Genomic DNA, 17275 nt, shown 5'->3' on the forward strand with positions numbered 1-17275 from the left:
TATATATGATATCTAATTATAATTATGTAATATTTACGATGATACGAAGTTCATAATGAACTTATAATGATTGGTATAATATATTTCGTTGTGTCATAAAGAACAAACAATTTCTAGATGTTGTCGCATGTCTCCGCCGCGGACCCAACGAAACAACGTTTCCGAAAACTGCACAACGACGCGACAGGTTTCCCATAAACTGTTTAATAGGCGCAGGACGCGAGGCAGGGTCAACTCCGTTGCATATGAAAAACCGCTTGTAAAGAAGCGCCAGCTGCAAAAACTGTTGTCAGAATTGTTGCGTCTGTGAAATTACAACATGAAGCTAATAATGCGGGGGAATAACGATGAAACCCATAGCCAATGCCGCAATCACGCACTTATTAAACGACAAGATGATCCAGTAACGATTGAATATCAAATAAAATAAGATGACAGATAATAGCCGGTACAATGATGAAAATACTACATACGCAGCCACTATATCCGACGTAGGATAGGGACGGCGGTGACCGTAATGATAATGAGATTAAGATACTGCAATCAACTGAGTAGAGAACACAGCGCAGCGCTTAAGTGCTTATAATATTATTAATAGTAGTAGGTTATCCATTGGTTCGTTGACGATGACACTTGAGCCTGCTGTGCAATGTCCTTTGTCCTATTGCACTTATACGCGAGGACGTTTTGCTATAAATAATCTATTATAACATCACCTTCATAATGACGCACTACCACATCGTGTTTTATTATATCGTAGAATACCCTTATATTCCCCCCTATTTATACTTCTTCACGATTGATTGAATGAGTCCAACCTTCCATGAGACCAATCGCTCTACTGCTTCGCGCATTACTGCTTAGGGCCAGACTGATTTGTCTGCCACACAGAAGGCTTAGCAGTTGTTGCAAAAGTCACCAGCCGAATCGCAGCAGCTTCCTTTTTCGGCCAGTGTTATACCTACCCTGCAAAAGGAAAGCGAAGACGGTGAGTGGCGATGATGAGATACCCATTACGATACGAGTCATCTACACTTTTTGCTACATGTTTTGCTTGATTGGAATTACCTTCTACTGCTAACATTAGATCGTGATCTCTTCCATAATACGCTACGTTCACCGTGGGGGGGTGTTTAAAAGCGTCCGGGGCAAGGTCGTGTTATGTATAGTAGAAAGATTTTCGCGTAGCTTATGCTGTCAATCGATCCCTTGTATCACTCATTAGCTGTATGCATTTGATTATGCATTCTGTTTCACATAGCGATCGTATTTAGTCTTATGATGAGTTTTGTTGCCGAGCGAATGCTTTCTCATTAGAGAGAAAAACCTCATGAACAGTGATAGGAAAGTTTCAATCAAACAGTAGAAATTCAATTACTTAATAGAATCCAGATTCGTTTTGTGGACCATTAGATGATACACTTCGTATTGTTGGTTGCTACGTCCAGGGGCTAATCTTTGAGTGGTTATTCCGCAGATTGTGCTTCACAGTAGAACAAGTTTATGGAGCTCGAGCTATTCGACAGAGCAACTAGCTGCAAACTAAAGTGAAATTAGTACGGGTAATGCTTACGGCTTGTGTGACTCAGCATTTGCTCAAATCATTAACTTTGCCGCTCGGACTATCGTCGTGGCACTGCGCCTAACCTGCGTTTTCTTTTCCCCGATATGTGTGCGCGTATGGGCGCGAATACATTTTCTCTTATCCCCTTTCTCTGCCTCCCAATGTATATATATATATATATATATATACACACTTAGCTTCTCCCTTCTATGGCACGTGTTGCTGAGATGATGATCTTTTTGTGCAGATATATCGCCACTTCAGAACATTCCCGCTTTTTGGCAGCAAAAAGAAACAGGCAAGAGTTTATTGCTCTTTATTGAAGCCATGTTTATATTTCAGCTTTGACCGAACTATCGCCGCCAGAATACTTAAAGCTCTGCTACTGTAGATTACTATAACGCTACACTCCATACTCTCGAATATTTTTTGCTGTATATAAGTCGTAGTGATCATTATAAATAATAGCAGCGGTGTTGGTACACTTCCAACGAATATTAGCACCTGTCGCCTCAAACAGACAATAATTGTTTTTTTCCCAATAAACCATGTAAATATTAAATAAACACTACACTTGCAAATAAACCGATGCTAAAAATACACTAAAAGAACGAAGATTTAATACACAGACTGGGCAACTTACGTAGAAAGTAAAAAGGTCGTCATAATAAAACTGCGATACGCGGTTAAAAACAGTTACGTTAAAAACGCGACAGTAACTTATCTGAATTTTCTTGAGTTTCTTTTACTTTGATCCTAATTTCTAAGAGAATAAAATTTCCTAAGAGAATAAATTTTCTCTACGCGACGTTAATAATACTATAAACTATTGGAAAAACAAGTGAAGGGTCATACCAGATATTACCAAATTCAGCCAAAACTCTATTTCCTAGGTTATTGAAAGATAATATAACCTTTTCGAATTTATTGACCAATTGGCCGTTTTATTTCTGCATACTTCGATAGAAGGGAAGCACACATACACATATTCACATACACCTACGAGGTTAACATACACAAACAAAATTATTGCTCCAATTGAATTTTTTTGAAGTGCTGCTACAGCCGGCGATAAACAGTAACCACAACAATAACAATATTAATAACGAAAAATACGATAAATGTTTGACATTTCAGTAGCATACTGAGCGGTGTAATTTCAATAGCAGTAATAAATAGTGATAATTCTGCTGGTAATAAAAACAGCAAAAATATGAATAACAAATATAAATTAATCGCAGTGAGGCGTGATCATGGAAAATGAAGAATCATAATGATAACATGAACATGTAAATTTCAAATAACATCGAGAGGGAGCAGTAAAATTGTGGTCAGTATAGTGAAGATAACTATGCATCACTAAACACAATAATAGTATGAAGTGATGATAAGAGCGGAAAGGAATTTGGTTGATATAAATGCATTATATATCAATAGACCTGTAAGGGAAGGCAAACGTAAACAATAAGCCCATGGCAATCCTGAAATGAGCCTGACTGGCGAACTCAATATGATATGACAAAATATATTAACGGGATGCAGAACAAAAAGGCGTTGAGATGGAATTACGAGTCAATAAGTGAGCAGGTATTGGTGATGGGATTAACTCGATAGATGCGTATATAGGTAACTGTTAATAATGGGATACAAGATTCTGAAAAAGAACTAAAGGAGATATATATATATATATATATATATATATATATATATATATATATAATGGTGGAGTGGGGAAGGTGTTTTCGTCGATAAAATAAATTAGAAAAAAATATTTAACTCAATTGTTCAAGTGAGGTTAACTTAAAACAACTGATGTATTCGCAACTAGTCAAGCCTATTATTACGCGTTCGATTGTGCCCATGCTATTTAAACGAAAAATCAACATGTAGTTATTTTTTATAAAAAAAAAAATAAATTTTCCGCGAGCACTCTGCGCATGAGTACTGTTTCGACTCCGTACAGCGAACCCTATGATGTTTTATATAAAGATGAACCCATTATACAGACATTCTTCCCTACAATCGCCATATATCTTAATAGTGCTACTCTAACGTTGCTTGATACCAGTGAATAATAAGACAGCATTCTAGGCCCCTCCTAGAGGAACCATTGTACACTTACCGACGACCTGTATATATCATGGAACAGTCATCATGCTAACAAGATTATAATAGAACAATGCGGAACGTCTATGTGATAGATTCAAGCAAGCGATCTTTGAAGCGATAGAGTGATTATGAAGAAAAACGATAATAGGTATACACAAAACAACAAGACAATAAATAAGTGAAGAGAACGATTTCTCTCTTATGATACTGGTGAAGAAGATATCGAAAAAAAGTAAATAAGCAAAAGTATAACCGGAACCTAACCCGAACCAGGAAGATTGGCAGGAAGGCAGGCTGGAGATTCTATGGGAATGGATTGATTTTTAGCCTTTGAAGGAAAAACAAAACCATGAAGCTTTCTATGTTGACCTGCAGACAATACGAGGGCTTTTGTTCAGAAAATAAAGGCATAATAGCGAGGATTCTAAGACAAACGATCATATATTATTGGTTGAACCTCTTACAGCTCCCAGGTACACTCTCAGAGGTGTGCGCGTTACGCTTACGCCTCCAGATAATACCGAAACAGTTCGCCGTCGTAATTTTTTCTAATGGAGCGAGAATAATTAGTTTTACTAGGAGCAATGTTTATGTGAATATCAAATAAGATAACCTTTGAATAGAGGTCAAGGCCATAGAGGGAATCAACATAACGAAATATAATGATAGAGAAACTATGTTATAAAAGGAGAATCGTATGAAAAGACAGACCTTGAGAAAGCGAACAGCCGATGACCCCTTTATGATCCAGAAATACGTTGAAAGTGATGATAAACTCAAAGATCGAAATGAATTGCGAGCGAAATTGCTACGTTGTCGACAGGGAACTTTAGCTGGGTGACAGGCAAAAGTAAGGGAATCACCGATGGACGAATATAGGACGGGCATTACCGTTGATTAATTAAATAATAAAATGTACTGTCTGTTTCGAACAGTCGAATGGGAAGTTTTGTCGGAGCTCCTACAACTCTAACTATAAACTAGTAGACATTCAACTCTAAAGGGTCCCAGAAAATACAGCAACGATGATATTCCTGATGATAAAGCAAGAGGGTAACTTTGTCGATAACATGCGATATGACGCTACTGGTGATAACAATAACCGCAGTAATAACGAAAACAACAATAATGATGATAATAAAAAAATGATAAATGGCGTTTAAATGTGTTCACATCCTAATGAATCGATTGTTTTTTTACTATATTTTATCTAATATGTAGGTACCTGTGTGTGGCACAGGATCATGAGATTATATTTTACTTGGCAAATATATTCGTAAGATTTTCGGCCCCTTTTTATCGTCCGCAGTTAATATAGTAGCTCAGATCGTTTGTGCGGACTTCCAGTCCTTAGGCTGGTAAAATGTATCTTACATATATACAATTATATAAGATATTGGCGCTGAACTATATTCAGTATAGTCTATATATACAGTTTCTATATACATAGGGTTAGACTCAGTTTACCTATAACTACTGTCAAATAGAAAAAACTTTAGGATTTTATAATATCATGAATGCGTTGGCAAGGCATCGTCGAGTGCGACACTAGCATTCATGCACGCAACGTTTTCCTGCAAACTACCTGATTTGAAATCTCTACCCCATAGTTGATGATAGTGGAAATGCACTATTTATATAGATATTCAAATGTTGTTTTTCGCTCTATCTACGTCCATGAAGAGTGCCTGTTTCTTGTTTGCCTGAAAATGGTAAGAGCAGCTTTCTCATTGAACTTAAACAATGTTATATTTAAGATCTTTTATATTCGATCAATCATCTTATATATATGAGACGATTGAAACTTGCTGCTGAAGCGAATCCTAATCAGCTAAACGTAAATAGAACGTGAAGAGGTATACATCTCGATAGTAATATCCAGCACTCTGAAATAAGACATGCTGAGATAAATCGAAAGGCAGTTCATAAGAGCACAAACAAATAGCGATAATACCTTCTCGTTAGAGGTATTATTATTAGTTTACCTGCTAGGATAATGAGTGTGCACTCAGCTGGTGCACTCACAACTAAACAGGAGAGCGATTAATTTACCATAAACTTAATGGTGGCAGTAACTAATCAGGACATGACCTTTACTTATATTGTTAATTAATTATTTCTTATTGTGAAATGCATGTCCAGCTAATTTGCATCCCTAGGAATAGATATAAATCGAAACTACACTTAACAATAATATTAGTCTGTTACAGGCTATATATTTTTATACTGAATAACTTTTGAAATAGAGTGGAAAGAGTAATAATTGTTTAATATGTGTTTAACGTACCCTTTTTTTATTTACTTTTTATTTACACATTTTGCTCAGCGCTTTGGAAGATTCTGGACAGCCATATACTTATCCACATTCCCATATATGATTCCTTTATCTATGGCTTTTCGAAGTAAATTGATGACGTGATACTAATTGCGTGTCGGTAGACGTTTTTTGGGCATTTCTGGGCCACGTAGTCATGATTTAAGATCAATAATATATGTGGCTTGAAGCCAACATTGAGTATTTTTTTGTTAAATCTGCGAAATAATTGAGACATGGCGATGACATCATCAAATAACTGGACCACGTGCTTCCTATCACCATGTCGACGGTCCATAAGCATCTTAGGTTCCCCAAGAGGGCTGCATTTATCTTTTCATTTTCAGCAAATGTCGCATAGTATCAGATGTCCCTGATGTCCATTACAAGTACTACCTTTACCATAAATCAGAACCTTTTTAAATCAAAACCTGCCTTTAAGTTTTAATTTTCACCAGGGTGACGCTGTTCTCTCGTTCAGTGGCCCCGCGGCTAAAAGTAGAGGCTGTTACATGCCTTATCTGTGGCGACTGTATACTCCATGCGGGTTCTTTGTTCATTAAAGCAGTGATAATTGTACAAAGAATACACTACAGGTGTTTCTAACATTCCTGGATCTAATTCATGCTTATTTTTACTCTGTTCATACATTTTCAATATTCAAATTATAATTCTGTAATATATTACATGTAAAATGCTACTTTTGGCCAAGAGGGTCTTCAAGGAGGGCTTCAAGCTTTAATTTCGTAAAAGCCTTTTCAATAGTGGCAATGCGTTTTTGCACTTCGGGTCCTGATATCGGTTACATTCTTGTTGACCTTCAACGCTCTTCTTTAGGACATACGCACTGCTTACATACTGTACATTTGCGTAAGGTCTCGTTGCCTAATGTCTTCAACAATCTTCAATGAATTTTTGCAGCGCTGCGGCTTTGAATTACAAAAACTTGAGCCCTGAGCATTCGTTTTAGAAGCTAGAAATTTTTTTTCTGAATTAATTTCTCCTAAATTGCGCCCAGTCAGCGTTCGCGTAAAAGTTTCTAGAAGCTCTACCTGCCAAGTTTCGCGCCGAAAATTAGCGGCGCGCAGTTCAAATTTCAAAGTCCACTGGATATATATTCATTTCGCTCGCAGCAACCTAATATATTAATCCGTTTCAAGGTCCGGCTGCCACGACATAATAAAATAAATAGCATAAGGGAAAAAAATGAATGAAGAGCATATTTTGTGTTTTTTTTATTTATTCTTACCTGGCTGGTTTGTTGCTTTATATTGATGGACTGCATTAATGTGTATATATATAGAAATGCGACAAGAACGAGATAGAATATATGTACATATTTGCCCGCTGTCAAGTTTAGTCCCGTGACATTTAATCTCTACAGATATAGAAAAGTAGTAATTTCAGATTATACAGAGTATACAAGTACGAGTGCCTGGTTGTACGAGCAATTGTTCGAATTGCTTGACAGATCAATTCTGTGCTGACTGTTAAATAACACCCAGGTTCGTCAAATACTAAACTTCAGAAGGGTAAGACCTTACCATCCTTAATCTTACAGCAACTTAATCTGAATTGTATCGTTTGTCTTTCTTATGCTTCTTTCCCTTTTTGTGATGCTTTTTTTTCTTTTTTGACTCTTTCTTTATTTTTTTATCCTTTCGGTGTTTTTTGGTTTTTTTTTGTCTTATCTCAGTCGTCCCACTTTCCACCGCTTTCTTAAAGAACTGGTCCCTCGACGACCTCGATCTCTTCATGTCAACAGCTCGCGAACTCGAGGTGGGATCGGCTTTATGGAAATCGCTCGACGTTTCATCGTCGGAGTCTTCCGACGACGTGCTTGACACGTCTACGCACACCCCGCCAGGTTTGTCTGCAGCAAACGGGTTTACCTGTTCATGTTAACGTGTTTTAACACAACAACAAGAAAAAGACATTTTTTAAATAACAAGGATAAAGTACGATGGAAAATTTATTAAAAAATCAGGTTACCATAGGTATCAAGCTAGCAACCTAGAAATATAAAATAAACTAACCAGCGTTAGAGAGACAGGCCACACGACCGATAGCCTGTTTGTCAGACCTTTTGTTGAATGTTTTTAGAGGTTTTACAAGCTGTAATATCTCATCGTGAAATATAATTAAACTTAAAAAATTTTATAGAGTAAAATCGATAACATTAGTTCGAAGGAGAAAGAAATCCGCGTACGGGGACGAAACAAAAGTAGTGGCAAACACCTTTTGTTATCTATTGTGTAAAGGGCCTTTCTTGCAAACTGACCGTTAAGTATATATCATGAAAAAGCAGGGTTGATTATTTCCGCATAATGTCAAAACCTCAGTCGGTCACAAAGAGTCAGAAAATTTGAACTGTCTTCAGATATACTTCGATTCCTACTCTTTCATTTTACTAAGAGAAAATTTATTATGATAAGCTCTTACTAGGTTATCAGACAGACATGCTTCTTACGTTTGAAATCGTCTTCTCATTTGGGTAACACCCGCAAGAAGTAATAAACATTCAAAACTTCTTTTTGAACTTCTTGACTCGCCATTTGCGTATCACTATTTGTAATGTATGTTTCGTGAACTATATCATCCGTTCTGATTGTGCCATCTTCTACTCACTGTTCAGACATTTTTAAAACTTTAAAGATCTCAGTTCCCGGAAGGTGTAAAAATAATTGACGTGACAGTAGTTTTAATAAACATACAGATTCTAGTTTATTTGGTTGATACACCGAGACTCTGGCTACATTTATAGCACCTCTTCGTGAACCATTCGCAATAATTCAATGGCAGCTCGTCAACGGTTGCCAAGAGTATTTACAATGTCTTTGGCGATGCTGTCCCATTCACACGATTGGTCGGTTTTGTATATTCCACGATGTGTCGATTTTCTCTTCTCCCATAGTGTAGGGTTACTGTAACGCGTAACGACTCACACAGTTGTGTTTAAAGATGGTTGCCTAAGTTAGGAAAAATAGCTGAAATACTGTGTCTATGTCGTGGGCCCATTGACTAACATAAGCGTTTTGTGTGTCCTGTCGCTACTGAAGTCATCCAAGCTGACTCTGGGTATATCCATTCGATGTTCTAAAATATTCACCTGTGTATATAAACTGTGATTGTAGCATTTGAAGTGCTGGACTATTGGGCGATTTCGATGTTTAATCGACTATTGATCGATACATTAGGTGCAAACTACAAAAAAAGGTTTTTGTTAGGACAACTGTCACACCAGGGCTTTTTTAAAATTACGCTTGAACGGGCGACAATGTAGAACAAGCTCATTTGTAGCGCCCTTATCATTTATTAGAACGCCTTTAGTTTGGTGAGCAGAGCAATTCTGGCCCCTAACGCGCTACCATAACCTCGTGTCCCAGGCCTCAAGCTTTGCGGTAAACGCTGTGAAAACTCCTTCTTGCTGCTTGTCGAGGAAGTGTCGCGACATAGCATCAAACTGTAATAGTTAGGACGCAAAAGAAGGCACCCAGCGCAAGCTATCCTTCACTGTCTGCTGCCAGTACTTAAAATATTTACTAACTTCTGTAATTGCGAAGTATCTATTTTATTTAATCAAACCTCTACGTTTAATGCCAAAAATGAACGTCCAAAGCATGTGGTAATCCATCCTGCCCATGATGAATTTTATAGAAAATCAGTACCGCTTGTTTTATAGTCTAGTTTCGATTGCAAAGATGAAACTATTTCAGCCGATTTTTGGGATAGGCCTTATCACTGTTATAAAACTATAACATCACATCAAATATGCCACCAGTTCTTAGCGCGCTCAAATCAATTTGTCTCTGGACTCTTTGATAAAAAGCCGAGCCTGCCACACACGACCGACAACTGACTCCCTAATATGAACAACAAGAATACGAATGATTGATAGTCCAAAAACTGTCCCGTTGCTACAAGATCAAGTAAAACGCATCCATTTGTTCACAAAAGCGAATAAAGATGACGGAACAATCGGCACTAAAAAAAGAGCCGCCATTAGCCAGAGACTAGCTGGTCATTTCCCTTTTACGCGGCTGTCATAGCAGTGGCCCCAACAACTCGCAACTTAAGCAGGACAAGAAGCAGTAATAGTACTGCTGGCTTTTGCGGCGATGGCGCCATGATGGACCAGCCCGTCAGCTTAACACTACGCTTCTAATGCCGATGGCATTATACGGGGCTAGCTACCGCCATCCTATCCCGACGCCTTGATGTTGCTGTTTCTGCTGTCACAGAACCATACCTGGCACTTTAACGACGGTCCCGATGGCGTCTTGTCGTGGCGACCGCACTTCGCCTGCACTAAGTCAAGGCGCTGTCGGCGCTGATTTCGAATGTGTCGCCGCCGTTCGCCGCTTTTGGTGGCGGGGATGGTGACTGAGACTGGCCCCTGTCTCACTGTTGCCTCCCCAGTTGCTGGAGCAGATTTGGGGTAGGTCGGGAATCATTGTTGAAATCGGCGCATAGCATTGGTCGTGGCCGGATAGACAAACACGTAGAGATTTAGTAAATCTTGACGGTTTCATTCTCGTTTTTAGTCAATTGTTTATTTTATCCTATGCACAAGAGTGTTAGTTTACTAGTGTAGAATCTCTGCAAAAATACAGCAGAAGCAACTACTTGTGTCAAAAGCCTTTCTTTTCTGATTTGTTATTAAGAGTTACTGTGATCTGATGATGGTGCTGTTGATTGCCTAGGTGCCTAGATGCCTAAAAGGTGAGGACTTGTTCTGTCAAGAAGAGTATGGCCGAATCGGTGAAGATGGATCTATATGATATTCGAACGTGTGAAGCATAGCGATTTTTTTGCTTCAGTCATCTCGTTGGAGCACATGACAACGGCGAGGATGCTCACCTTAAGGAAATTTCTGCACTGGTACGTGAAGTGCCCGGGGTAGCCGCAACGACTGCATGACAACACGGAGGGCTTCTCCATAGAAACACAACGTCTGGTAGCGCTCTATTGCTAAGGTTGTTCAATGTCCACGGCATTCGCACGCCTTAAATGAATTGAGTGATTTTTTTAATGCTGCGTACAAGTAACGTTTACCTATTCACGAACAAGTTATGTGTTTAAGAGTTCTAGTCGCATTAATCAAACGAATCAAGTCTCACTCAACCGATCGATCTGTTTTTGTCGTGTTTGCCAAATTTTGCATGACGTCACAAAACAACCAGAAATAAAATTAGCAAAGCATTTGTAAATGATACAATTCAGATTACTAAGAGGCGTTTTGGTTTTAGTGCGTAGGTGGTTCTATAGCTGTACGATAGAGCTACAATCTACAGAAAGCCACGACTGCATTCATCTTAAATATAGCTGAATGAGTGAAATATGACTGTCAATTGTACGAGCTTCTGTACAAACCTGAGAAACTTGGTGTTACAACTCTCAGCAGCAACGTTCCTGGCGCGAAGCGCCTTCGAAGAATGCCGATTTGAACATATGATTCAAGCAACGTGCTGACATTGTTCAGCCGAAAGAGAGGGTAATTCGTTGGCGCCAATTTTTAATTGAGCCGGTTTCAACACAGCTGGGATTATATTCTACCGGCACTTGTCTCGTGTATCAGTGCGTGTATGTGTCCATGTGATTATGTCAATTATGAAGGTAAATCTTAGGTGTGAGTGAATAAAGGCGAAACGGGTTCATGAACACGGTGCTTTTATGAATATTAGTTGATTTCACTCGGTGTCCAACTACAGATTGGACAATATCCCCTAGCTGCTTGTGAGTTAAATGAATGTGCCTTTAGTGAGAGATGGTTTAAATATATTAGTTATATTAAGCACTACAGGTGAATCAAATCTACTCGTAATGGCATTTTGGCAAAAAGTAAAGAAGTGCAAATCTAATACAAGCACATTTCATATAGCATCGACTGAAAATGGCTATGACTGATATTGTTGTTATAAGCTTTCTTGCTTATCTATATGATAACCATTATTTAACAGAAGATCAGACTTAGCGCGCAAATAAAGCAACGATACAAATGTTCGTGGTCAGAGCACGAAAACGAATCCCATTCAGCCTGTTGGCCAAATTAACTGTAACAGAATATACTGAAGAATTTCATTATACCAGCTTAATTCAGCATATTCAGGTTATAATAAAAAACTGAAAAAAAAGAAGTATTATCGAAAGAAAAACTAGACCTTTGAATTTCGCCATTTAACACAGTATCGAAGGTGCATAATTGAATATGAAATTTGAAAATTATCATATCAACATCGTAAGATAATTTGATTCTTTTGATATGCTTTGTAGCGTGGATCGCTTAGTGCTTTCAGCATAACTGCATAAACTATGTAGACATATAAACATACCGAAAAGCTGACTAATAAATTATGTTCATAATTTAGCGGCGTAATTAGGCATATTTACTATGTTTGATGATTGCAATAATGAGAATATTGCTAATATTAAGTTGGACAAATAGAGGCAAAATTCGATGAGAGACATTCATACTTCGTAAGGTTCACATAAGCAGCTGCGGCTATGTGGCTTAAAGTATTACTTGCGGCTATGAGTTACGCTTGTTCCGTTCGTATTCTGATTAATGGAATGACCAGGTATTAATGACTAGGCGTCTTTTACAACTAAATGCCTATAAAAATTCGAATTTATGAATCGACAAGATATTTTGCGTATTTGTTCTCTTTGTTTGCAGGCGCGCTCTAAAACTACTTATCATTTTATCAACGATGGCCTTCGTTACATTGGCACTTCTCCAGTACCAACAAAAATTAAAGAGACCTGCTCGGGCGCGATGGCGTACCGTGATGGAATCCAGTTCCGAGTGTGTGGCACCAGTGAAGGAGTTGGGGTGCGCAGTTCCGGCATTTACCGCCGAATGGTCCACTGTGCCCAGCCTAGACATTCAGATATATTCTGCACACATTGATGATCGATTAGTGGTTGATGGAGAAATACAGAACTTCATTAGAATCATAGGTAGGCGTTTCATTTCTCTTCTAACCTTTTCGAGTTCGGCTTATGATGGATCATACATTTATATATATCTATAAGTACACATTTTTCTTTGATAATCTTTCAGGTTTACTTCGTAAATCAGCTACGCAGGTGCGGCTTTATTGCCTAGCCAATTACCCTTCTGGGGAGCAAACCACGGCAAGAGCGACTCTTGATAAAGTATGGATTGATTCCTGGGACAATGCTACGCACAAGGACCTCTTGACGCCATACATAATTTCGTGTCACATTGGAGTTGATTTAGAGGAGCAACCGAGCGGCGTGTCGATACTGACCGATCCTTGCGAGTGTCCATCTAACAATCTGCGGTTAAGGTATCGTTTAGGTAGTTTACGTCCGCAAGCGACACTTACAATAATACTATTTTGTTTTAAGATGTATCGCTTTTGGCTAACTTAGACACGTAAACAAGATCATGCTAGCTTTAGTGATTCTGTGGAGTTACAAAAATCGTTTTATTTGACTGAAAAAACATTTAATAGTTCTATCTAACTGCATTTACGTACATTCTGTTCTTTTGTTTTTGTAGGAGACAAATGCCACCACCCAGAAAGGATTTCATGGTTTGCGTAAAAGGATTATTCTTTTCCAGAGATAAAAGCCGCGAACTGATGCAATGGCTGGAAATGTTATATCTACTAGGCGCCAAACATATCCATATGTACAACTATCTGCTTCATAAAAAAACCAAAAAGATGTTAAAATTCTATCAACGTTATCGTAATTTAACCTTACAAAAGATCAGTTTACCGCCGAGGGAATATCCACAAGGAATGGGTTTTTTGAAAAATTTCCTGGTCAACAAGGCGTGGGAAAAACGCCGTCTTGAACTTGTGCCTTACAATGACTGCTACTATCAGTACAAGGACAAATTTGACTACATCACCTTATTGGACGTGGACGAATTAATTGTGCCCCGTGATTTGGATGCCACTTCGTGGCCAACACTGATGCACAAAATACGTGACGTAGAAGCTGAAGCAGTTAGCAAGTATGCGTCATTCGCGTTCAGTAACGCTTACTTCTTTCGCGACAAAGACAGCCCTATGGATATTCTCGTGCAAACGCAACGGTCAGCGAATTTATCTCGGCCTGGATTTGCTGTCAAGAGTTTCTTTACAGCAAATGGCTCATTAGCCGTATTTAATCACTACACGTTGATTCCGCTGAGACCGGAGATTCGTAAATGCGCAATTGTTGGCTCGGATATTGGGCTGGTGCATCATTACAGGGATAGTTGCCCTCAGCTAATGGAGAAAGAGTGTGAAAATGATTTCATGAAGTTTGTTATTAAGGACGACACTGTGCCTAAGAAGTTTGCGCGAAGACTCCATCAAGCCCTTGAAGCTGTTACGCATGATATGAAAAACGCACTTTTTTAGAAAACAGCAGATGGTCTTTTTGAATATTTGCTTATCACGAATCATTGCTGAAGGAGCTACAATAGTTTTGTGCGAGTACTGGGGTACGAATTGTTTCCTGGAAATGCATATGGACCAGTGCAAAAAGTTAATTTGAAAAGAAACGTGTTCACTTCTCACAAATGATTTAAAAGCACAATGGCGCAATAAATCTATAATCATGACTTGTTAAAAAAAGCCGAAGTATGTAGCATGCTTTGTAGAAATCAAATCGTTGAGTGTAAATAATATGTAAAGTGTAACCACCACTGCAATCATAGCCAGAATAATATAACATACGGTTGTGAATATAATTGAGCAAATAACGACGCAGGTCATAAAGATAAAAAATACGAGCATAATGCTATTTACAACAGGAGTCACCGTATTGTGCCAGAGAGTGAGCATTTTACAAGCGCCTTGTTTTCAGCTAGAAGGGCAATTCTTTTTGTAAATATTTTAGACAATTTAAGTAATTTATGTTAAGCTGATTAGAATGTAGTGCCAGTTATTTTTACGTGGCCGGAGAGACAAGGTTTCAGTCAAGTTTTAGCAACAAATTAATCTATTATGTTCTAGGCCGCGCTTTCTACGGTCTTCTCCATTCTCTTATCGATTTCGAATGGCCGAGCTGGGTGAACGAGGTGCATCATTTAGAACCAAGATGCCATCTCTGAATTTAAGAAACCAACTTTAAGCCGTTCGTCATGCATTTAAATGCCCAGTCTACACTATACAAGACACAAATGTCCCAGGCTGTTTCGATAACTTTTTGGTCTTAGCAAAAGGCGAAACAAAGTAAAGGTCGACTTACTTTCTGTCCAATCTAATAGTTTTTATACAAAAATAATAACAGTGTGTATAATAGAAGATCTATACGCGAAATACTATTATACATCACAAATGCAATATCTCGTCGCGTTGTGTGAAAAAGCATGATTGTCTCAGCTTCACATTCAGAAGTATAAGTAAAATGTCTATACTTGAAAAAAATGTTTAGCTATCATCGCTCTTGACAGTATAGGAATTAGATTTAAGCATTCTAATACATGTTACACCACTCAACTACTACTGCGTCGACACTTCATGTAAAATTCCACCTTTATTATAACAACTGGTTTTACAAGATATTTTAGAGGAATGAAAAATACTTCCTACACCATAAATGATTTTCCCGTATCTGTTTGATTATGTACGTTGATTATTATAACTCCGTTTTAATAATATTGTATATAGCAAAGGTAATACGAATTTTTTTGGTGGAATGGGTTCTTTTGTGCGTGTAGCGAAATTGCGAAATCTACGCCTTCAGCGTTTTTTATACAAATATGTGCAATTAGGAAGGCCTTAGAGTAAAGAGACAAAGATTTCATGCTGAAAACACTTAGATGCAAGCCGTACCTGTTAGGTAACCAAAAAAAAATCTGACCAAACATATTGTTTCAACAACTTCACAGAGCGCTATCCTAGGAGCTACTGAGGTTCTAAGGTTTAGATCGATGAAGTCCGAGGGAACCGCGCAGGTGCAAAAAAAGCCTTTGGCGCATGTGTAGTACTTGATGGCAGCATTCTGTTTTCATTAGCTGAATCGGGATTCAAATGTTATAAATCCCAAAACTAACTAATATATAATACAGAATAATGTTATAAACGTAATCCTCTATAAAGCAACAGAGTTAATTCTTAGGTTAAAATGTGCAACTTGAGCTGTGCTTATCATGGCTGAGGTGCTCATTGCATTCTGGAAAAGTTATTCAACTTAATAGATAACTCATATAGTTACGCTTAGTGATAACATAGTGCAAGGTTTAGTCAGCTAAAATACTCGATTTCTACTTTCATCTCGTCGTGTAGTAGAATCTAATTGATCTTTAACCTAAGTTGTTAGCTAGCGTCTTCACTCGTGGGTACAGCAGTGTTTTCCCGTTTAAGTTACCCGTAATTACTGAATTCATTATAAGGTTGAAGATCACTCTTAGGACATACATTACGATACGCACATCGCATAATTAAATCGATGAAATTGTGCTTTGTTGAAGGCGATAGACGTATAGAACAGGTAACCGATACAAACAGTATGACATGACATATAGACATGAATTAAGTTATGCATTAAAGAAGCTTTTCATTTTCTATCTCTGTTACATTCGTTGGCATTTGCATTGCTCGGGGTCAGCAATTATCATTCGCAACATGTTCCCGGCCACGTTTATCATGGCATAAAATTTCTCTCGTACAGTACCGACATCTTTACATTCGTCCGAGATCACATTATAGTGAATTTTTCAAAAATATTACCTATTATTGAACAAAGTGCATCGACTTGATATCAGACATATTGGAGAAAACGTGAATAAGGATAGCTATCAGGAACATATTTTGTTTATTACAACTAATAGCTGGCGATGTCTGACGATAAGACGAATTAAAATTTTTTTTTCGTGTTTTGTGCAAGAATTTTTGAAGAAAAAATGCTGTTTCAACTCTGAAAACATATTTTTTTTCGCCTTTTATGAAGGGCACAGATTTTTTTTGCTACGAATTGACCAGTTCCGACGAGCTGGGGACACATATAATACATTTTCTATCTCTAAAATGGGTACTTCGGCGTGAACATCATAAGAGCAGAATGTGGCTTTATGCTGTTCTCCTTATGTGACAATTGGGTGGAAACTTGTTCCGGATTTCGAACGGTTCTCTGAGCGAATTTCCGATAAGTGCTAATTAAAGGTTTGTAGCCATTAATATGGCGAGCGTTTTCAAAAAATAACATTTTTAAATATTCTCTGAAAATATTTATTAGAAAAATACCAAAATATCAAAGACATTTGTTCTATGTAAGGTATTACTTTGTTGGCGCTAAAAAAAATATACAAAAAACATTTTTGA

The 17275-nt window shown here is 37.9% G+C and overlaps 4 protein-coding genes across 8 annotated transcripts in view; 3 read left to right on the forward strand and 1 right to left on the reverse strand.

Annotated features, from left to right (window-relative positions):
• LOC111244614 (uncharacterized) overlaps positions 1–4857 on the forward strand; it is a 91461-nt gene extending 86604 nt beyond the window's left edge. Inside the window, exon 10 of the mRNA XM_022791889.2 lies at positions 102–4857. The gene's annotated coding sequence lies outside the window, so the exon portion shown is untranslated. The remainder of the gene's footprint in view (positions 1–101) is intronic.
• dop (microtubule-associated serine/threonine (MAST) protein kinase dop) overlaps positions 1–4857 on the forward strand; it is a 61164-nt gene extending 56307 nt beyond the window's left edge. Inside the window, exon 7 of the transcript XR_015322474.1 lies at positions 118–4857. The gene's annotated coding sequence lies outside the window, so the exon portion shown is untranslated. The remainder of the gene's footprint in view (positions 1–117) is intronic.
• Positions 4858–7198: 2341 nt separating this feature from the next.
• LOC111245498 (uncharacterized) lies at positions 7199–11610 on the reverse strand. 2 transcript variants are annotated; one of them, XR_002671363.2, is made up of 4 exons: positions 11361–11610; positions 10848–10992; positions 10237–10409; positions 7199–7879 (listed from the first exon to the last, which is right to left on the reverse strand). XR_002671363.2 is itself a non-coding variant. In XM_086981937.1 (3 exons), the coding sequence occupies exons 2-3, from the start codon at positions 10926–10928 to the stop codon at positions 7553–7555; spliced, it is 408 nt and encodes a 135-aa protein (XP_086838063.1). In that variant the 5' UTR covers positions 10929–10992; positions 11361–11610; the 3' UTR covers positions 7199–7552. The 2 variants fall into 2 exon arrangements, 1 of the variants encoding a protein (XP_086838063.1); XM_086981937.1 differs by lacking the exon at positions 10237–10409.
• Positions 8736–14590, forward strand: LOC111245497 (uncharacterized). 4 transcript variants are annotated; one of them, XM_022793922.2, is made up of 5 exons: positions 8736–9065; positions 10691–10868; positions 12664–12947; positions 13051–13300; positions 13516–14590. In XM_022793922.2, exons 2-5 carry the CDS (start codon positions 10765–10767, stop codon positions 14366–14368), a joined length of 1491 nt encoding a protein of 496 aa, XP_022649657.1. In that variant the 5' UTR covers positions 8736–9065; positions 10691–10764; the 3' UTR covers positions 14369–14590. The 4 variants fall into 4 exon arrangements, with proteins under 4 accessions (XP_022649657.1, XP_022649655.1, XP_022649658.1 ...); XM_022793920.2 differs by lacking the exon at positions 8736–9065 and adding an exon at positions 10287–10425; XM_022793923.2 differs by lacking the exon at positions 8736–9065 and adding an exon at positions 10481–10499.
• Positions 14591–17275: the final 2685 nt, after the last annotated feature.

The sequence above is a fragment of the Varroa destructor genome, unplaced genomic scaffold (genome assembly GCF_002443255.2).
Source record: "Varroa destructor unplaced genomic scaffold, Vdes_3.0 BEIS01000002.1, whole genome shotgun sequence".
Lineage (NCBI taxonomy): Eukaryota > Metazoa > Arthropoda > Arachnida > Mesostigmata > Varroidae > Varroa > Varroa destructor.